At 40.2% G+C, this 6,944-nt stretch overlaps 1 protein-coding gene across 1 annotated transcript in view; it reads right to left on the bottom strand.

The window, feature by feature from the left end:
* Positions 1-277: 277 nt before the first annotated feature.
* Positions 278-6,944, bottom strand: part of LOC123387219 (phosphatidylinositol 3,4,5-trisphosphate-dependent Rac exchanger 2 protein-like) — a 52,911-nt gene continuing 46,244 nt past the window's right edge. The window contains exons 8-9 of the mRNA XM_045063240.1: positions 6,143-6,276; positions 278-1,153 (exon numbers count right to left, since the gene is read on the bottom strand). Coding sequence (XP_044919175.1) covers positions 889-1,153; positions 6,143-6,276 — 399 coding nt within the window. The 3' untranslated portion in view covers positions 278-888. The remainder of the gene's footprint in view (positions 1,154-6,142; positions 6,277-6,944) is intronic.

The following is a 6,944-nucleotide window of genomic DNA, read 5'->3' as shown; positions in this document are numbered from 1 at the left end:
AAAGATCTCTGCTCAGCCTGGTGGTTTGTTTTGTTCCTTGAGAGCTCTTCATTCCTCTGACTTGCCTTCTTCTGGGCCCTGGAAGGCTTTCCTTTGTTCACGAGGCTCCCGCCTGAGGGCACATCCTCAGTGGAGGAGGAGCCAGTCTCCACCTGCCTCCTTGAGCCACCACGTTCTAGATGATCTCTAAGCAGCTCCAGCAGATGCATCAACTTCAGTAGGATCTGGCTGAGGGTGTGGTGTTGGCTCTGGCCCTCACCGGTGGCCTGCACCCACACTCCTCCTCCATCAGGAAGCTTGGGCCCGCCTGCTTCCCCTGCCTCTTCATGCACTCTCTGTCCACAGCTGCCAGTGTCCTGGACTGGTGGGTCTGCACTTCCCTGCAGATCAGGGCTGTCCTTGAAGCCTTGAAGCCTTCTGGTATTTTCCTCACACGGGGTTCTCTCCATCTTCCTGGACTGCTCCAGAGATGGAATTTTCATCAGTCAACTGGTGAGGGTTCTTCAACAGCCTTTCCCGAACTCCCTTCAGCAGGTGCATAGTGTTTTCCACGGAAAAGTACCCGACATTTTGATTCAGGGCAGCCAGAGCAAGAATCTGTAATGGGAGAGTACTGGCCTTCTACTCAGATGATGCAATGTCTCCACAGGCTTGTGCATCCGGGTCAGTCTTCACCATGTCTTTTCAAAGATACTTCATTCTGGGCACAATGCCCCTTTCTTCTTGTTAAGCTGAGTCCATACTTTACTGTAATGAACAACACCACTGCAGTAGACACCAGGAACTCCCAGCCAAACCCAGAGACTCGTGGCACATGTGGCAAACGTTCATATATCACCAACCCAACAGCCCACAGCTGCTCCAGGACAGCCCACAGCGACTCCAGCACTATGTGCGGAGACATTTGGATGGCCACCAGCTGGATCCAAAAAGCCTTGTGGCTTTGTCTCTGATCACCAGGGTCTTCTGGGCCACTAGTAACTGCTTGGAACCCCTATGAGGGTTCCGTCTCCAACGCAAACCAGTGCCTGGCAACAGGAGCTGTGGTAGTTGGGGTGGAGGAGGTGCACCTGGGTCTCCAATGCAAATCAGTGCGTGGCAACAGGAGCTGACAGTAGTTGGGGTGTGGGGGGTGAATCCCTCTATTGTATACCTGAAACAAATATAACACTAGATATCAATTTATTGGAATTAAAATTTTAAAAATTAAAAAAAAAAAAAAAAAACTAAATATCAAAAGGAGAAAGATAACAAATATCCAAACACTTAGAAAGAAACATTCTACATTATCAAAGATTAAAGATAATATCTCAATGTGCTGAACTGAAGGAAAATGAAAATACAACATATTAAAATTTGTGGGACACAGCTAAATCAATGGATAGCCAAATTTATAGCACTCAATGCATATGTTAGAAAGGAGGAGGGGCATCATTCAGAAGGAGGGGGGTGGCTCAGTCAGTTAGTCCAATTCTTGATTTTGACTCAGGTCATGATCATTCTCGGTGTTGTGAGACTGAACCTGCATTGTGCTGGTGCTGGGCATGGAGGCTGCTTAATAATCTCTCTCTCTTTCTCTCTGCGCCCCTTCCCTGTCTCTCTCTCCCCCCCATCTAAAAAAAAAAAAAAGAGTCTCAAAACAACAAGCTCTCAGCTTAAGAACCTAGAAAAAGAAGAGAAAATAAACTAAAGAATAAAACCAAAAGAATCCTTCTACCCAATTTCAAGATCTATAGCTACAGTAATCAAGAGTGTGGGGTGTTGGTGAAGGGATAGACAAATGGAACAGAATAAAGATAGAGAAGTGGAAGAGGATCAAGGACCCAAAAAGAGACCGACACCAATATGTGCAATGGGGTTTTGACAAAGGTAAAAAGCAGTTCAGTGGAGGCGTGACAGCGTTTTGAATAAATGGTGCTAGAACAAGTGGACTTGCATAGCCAAAGAAGAAGAAGGAGAAGAAGAGGCAGGGGGAGAGATGAGGAGGTGGTGGAGGATGAGGACCACAATCTAAGTCGCATACCCTATACAAAACTTAGCTCAGGGTGCCTGGATGACTCAGCCGGTGAGGCAGCCAGCTCTTGATTTCAGCTCTTGTCATGCTCCCAGGGTCCTGGGACAAAGTCAGGCTCTAAGCTTACTGGCGAGTCTGCTTAAGGATGCTCTTTGCCCTTCTCCCTCCACCCCATCCCCAGCTCATGCGCATGCTCATTCTCTCAAAAAAAAAAAAAGAAATTTTAAAAATTAACTCATAATTATTTACTGCCTTACATCTAAAGTGATAAATCTTACAAGGAAAAAATGGGAGAAAATTTCCAGAATGTAAAGCTAGGTAAAGAATCCTCCATTTGGACATCAAACCATTTTCCATAAGGGAAAAGTTGATTACTTGGACATTATCCAACAATCCGGATTGTAAATCTGTACTGTGTGAAAGACCCTGTTAAGAAGACACAAAAGAGGGCAAGGGTGGCTCACAAAGGTCATGATCTCGGGAGAAAATATATGTAAAGCCACTCTCTCTCTCTCTGCCTGCCTCTCCATCTACTCTGATAAATAAATAAAATCTTTAAAAAAAAAAAAAAAAAAAAAAAAAAAAAAAAAAAAAGAAGACACAAAAGACAAGCTACAAACTGGGAGAAAATATATGTAAACCACATACCTGATAAAGGACTCCTGTCTGAAGTATAAAAACTCAAAATTTGACCCCCAAATAAGAAAGCAAGCAATCCAGTCAGGAAAAGGAAAAAAAAAAAAAAAAGGGCAAAAGACTTAAATACTTTACCAAAGAGTATACAGATGGAAATCACATAGGAAGTTGCCATTGGGGCAGTTCAAATTAAAACTACAATGAGCTCTCACTGCACACCTATCACAATGATTCAAACCAAATGCACCAGAAAGGGAGAGACAGACCCCACTACCAAATGCAAGGCAGGATGTGGAATGACAGGATCACTCCTGCATCGCTGTTGGGAATAGAAGATAATAGAGCTAAATCTTGAAAACAGTTAACAGTTTCTTTTCCTTTTCAAAGCCTTGAGTTAAATTCGAGTTAACATGAAATGCAATGCCAATTTCGGGTGCACACTAGAGTGACTCAACACTTCCACACAGATTCTTTGAAAACTAGACTTGCTACCACCATATGACCCAGTCATGGCACTATGGCATTTATCTTAGAGGAATCAAAACTTACGTTTGTTCAAAAGCCTGTACATGAACGTATCTGTGTCCTTATGAAAGCAGTGGGGATGCCAAGGGGGTGGAAGGGACTGGAGTGGTTGGATATTGACACTTGACAGGGCTGCTGTAAGTGATAAACTCCTCTTGCATCTTTGAAGGCCCCTTCCCACTAATGGTGGTCCTGCGGACGAGGAGAAAAGGAATGTCAATGATTTCAACAACTTTAAACCTGCCAAGCATTAGAACACCATCTCTTCTATGCTAGTTCATTCTCCTATTAATCCTCAGTATCCCAAAGCAGACAGGAGGCATCTGGTCCAAGAGGGGTTGTGGGCAGCATCCCTTCCACAGGCCATCTCCCCTCTAGCCCAGAAGTCCAATGACCAGGTCCTAGGCTTTCAACTCATCTAATTTCTGTGCCTTCTCTAGGGACACCAGGGAACTTCTGGCTCTTTCTCTGCCTTCTAGGAGGCTCTACGGGGCTGGGTCTAGTGCTCTCAGCCGACTTGTACCACACTGCCAGTTGTCTCCTCCTGCATTTGCCAAATATCGGCATGGGAGTATCAAGTGAGTGAATTCCTCTCAGAGAGATACATGGTGAACAGAACAGAGGTCCTCTTTCTTACATGGTTTACCCTAATCTCTCAGGAGTTTCTACCATATCTTGATTTCCCTGGAATTTCAACCCCAGCAGAGAAGCCAAAAATGTGATCTTAGGGTCCTGGGACTAAGTCCATGTCAGGCTCTGCACTTCAACGGGAAGAGTCTGCTTCTCTCCTTCTCCCTTTGCCCCTCCTGCTGCTCTCTCTCTCTCTCAAAATAATTAAATAAATCTTTAAAAAATAAACAAAAATACCCTTCAGGATTTTAATTTTACAAAATCTTTTCTGTTGTTTACCAATTTAACAAGGAAAGTCATAAGACTGTAAATGATATCATCATTGTACATGACTAACCTTGCAAAAGCTTGCACTTGAAGGCAGGCATATATATTAATCCGTATAAGATCAATTGTAATTTTAAAAAAGTTCTAATTCTCAAATGGATGCCTTTAATAACTGGACCTAGATGGATGTATTATTTTTGATTCCATGGGCAAAATCCTTTCATGATGTATATCAAATCATCATGTTGTTCAATTAAAATATATTACAATGTTATTTGTCAACTAGTCCTCAATAAAGCTGGATAAAAACAATTGTACCTTAACATCTTGAAGCACATTATAATTTTTTAATGAGTGCTATACAAGTAAAATTAACATCCTTTTCTACATCTTCCTGAAACCTATTTCTGTGAGTCCCAATCTTGCTGCAAAATACAAAGAATTTAGAATTGCACAGTAAAATAAAATAGACAATTCATTTTCATATGTGGTAGAATGCATCTTTTTTTTTAAGCTCATTAAGGTGGGGATTAAAAATATCTTTTTTTTGAAAATTTTATTATTTCTTTATTTATTTTAAAGAGAGAGAGCATGTGTGAGATTGGGAAAGGGCAGAGTGAGATAGAAGGAATGATAGAGAGAGAAACTCAAGCTGACACCAATTTGTTGCAGAGCCTGATATGGGGCTCAATCTCACAAACCTGAGATCATAACCTGATTCAAAACCAAGAGTTAGACACTTAACCAACTGCACCACCCAGGCAATCCATAACTATCTTTTGACTTTAACCCTAACCTGTTCCCTTTCAGCAAGACACATGGGTAGTTCTATGCTTTCTCAGCATCACTGTATGTTTGCACTAATGTCTCCTGCTAGGGCATTCTGATACTATAATCCAAGAGGTTGAACTCCCATGCCATCAACATAGCTGCCAACTCAGAGAACTTGCTCTTGACATCTGTGTACATTGACTTAGGAAATTCCATTTCAAGAGATGAAGAATGATGTTCCCTTAATCTTGCCTCAGAAATCAGTGTTTGAGTTTCTCATTCTCATGTTACCAAAAATCTTAGGTTACATTGTCCTCATTTCTGAACCTATAAGAAACACTCATGCAAACCCTGCATCCTCAACCCATCTGTTTTACCTTTAGATTTCATGAAGGCTTTTAGTATCTTTTCACTGAAAATATTGTATCCTAGATATGGTTAGGAGGAAGTATATAAAGGCTCAGGAAATTTGCTAATTAATTTCAGCTTTATTATTTTGCTTAAACAATCTGTAAAATGTTTCACCAGGAGTTCAAGGAAACATCCTATAAATTAAGTACCTCCTGAGGAGAAAATTATATTCCCTACTTTAAAACAAATAACATACATCATTAACACTGCTACATTAAATTGCTTAAACTAATGATAACTAAGATATACCAGGAACTTGCTTGGGTTTCATTCATTCACTTGTTCATTCATTTATTCACTTATTCAACAAATACCTCTTGAGTGTCTATTACACGGCAGGTCCAGTCTCGGGGGAAATAGCACAGAATAAATAGCAAGACCAGTATTCTCATGGACTTTATAGTCTAATCCATCAAAGGTGGCAACAAATAAATAAATAATAAAGAAAATATTAACAAGAATTTTCTAGATACCGATATAAAATTGCCGGGAAGCTATACCAGATGGGGCAGTCAAGGAAAATATTTCCAAGGACGGGGAGGAAATTACTGGGAAACAGCACTGGGAAACATGGAAGACATTTTCGCCTTTCCTATAGAGCCTGAGGCATGTGGGTTAGCAACAGAAGAATTTTTTTTTCCTCCAAAAGCTTCCTAGGAAGGTAGTGTTATTGAATGATAGTCACATTTCAGTCAGGTTTTACAAGAAGGTAATGAGAAGAATCAGAAAACAGGCTAAGAGTATGTGAATTTTACTGAGGAGATCCTGAGTTCCCAGGAGGACAGAGGAAAAGGTTGAAACTGTGAGACTGATAATTTATTTTTTCTTAAAAAATATTTTCCAAGGTTAATAAATTATTTCTAAAGTAGTACCTGTTTATCACCCTACCTGTGTTTCCTTTTGCAATACATCAGAAGATTATCAAAAAGAAAAAACACCCATTCTTGAATATTTCCAGAAGAAATTTTCAACAAGATGCCACACATTAGCATCTCAGTGCAGGTGTCGATGATATTGGATCCCTAGGTTAAAAAAAAAAAAAAAAAAAAGTAAAAGAGAGAGAGAGAGAGACAATGTCTGATTACTTAACAGAAACTTCTGTGTAATTCTTTTTCTCATTAAAAGTCTGTTTTTATATCAAGATACAATATATGGACAGGATAAAAATTGAAACACCATAAATAAACACTGGATGGAGTTCTCTTTTCCTCTCAGACTCCTCCTCATCAGTCTCAGCAGATACAACTGTGGTTAGGAGACTCTGGGTCTTCTTTTAGCTTTCTTACACATGTAGGCATATATAAGCATGGATGATACATGTTACCTATGCTCTTTTACAAAGAGATGATTTCAAACTGATGTGTAAAAAAATTCATGTGTCTAGCACTCCTCTCCCCCTCCTCTCTTTCCCTGGTATGGGAAAAGAGTTCCATGGATATATCACAAAGTACATTAAATTCTCTAAATGTTTAACAGGTCTCAACCTATTTATCCACTCCTTGGATGGATAGAAGAAAAAAGAAGAAACAAAAAAGAAAAAAGTAAACTATTTAAAGAGAGCAACCTTCCATAGAGCTTTAACCCAAGTTAAAATTTAGCATAGGCACACTTGTTCCTTAAAGAAGCCTTCACTGAGTATATACTAAGGTCAGATGACTAGTGACAAAACTAAGTCTTAACACAAAAAACT

The sequence above is a fragment of the Mustela putorius genome, unplaced genomic scaffold (assembly GCF_011764305.1).
Source record: "Mustela putorius furo isolate JIRA1106 unplaced genomic scaffold, ASM1176430v1.1 tig00003847_pilon_pilon_pilon, whole genome shotgun sequence".
Taxonomy (NCBI): Eukaryota; Metazoa; Chordata; class Mammalia; order Carnivora; family Mustelidae; genus Mustela; species Mustela putorius.
Note: the sequence above shows the minus strand (reverse complement) of the source record. Positions and strands in the feature narration are given on the sequence as shown.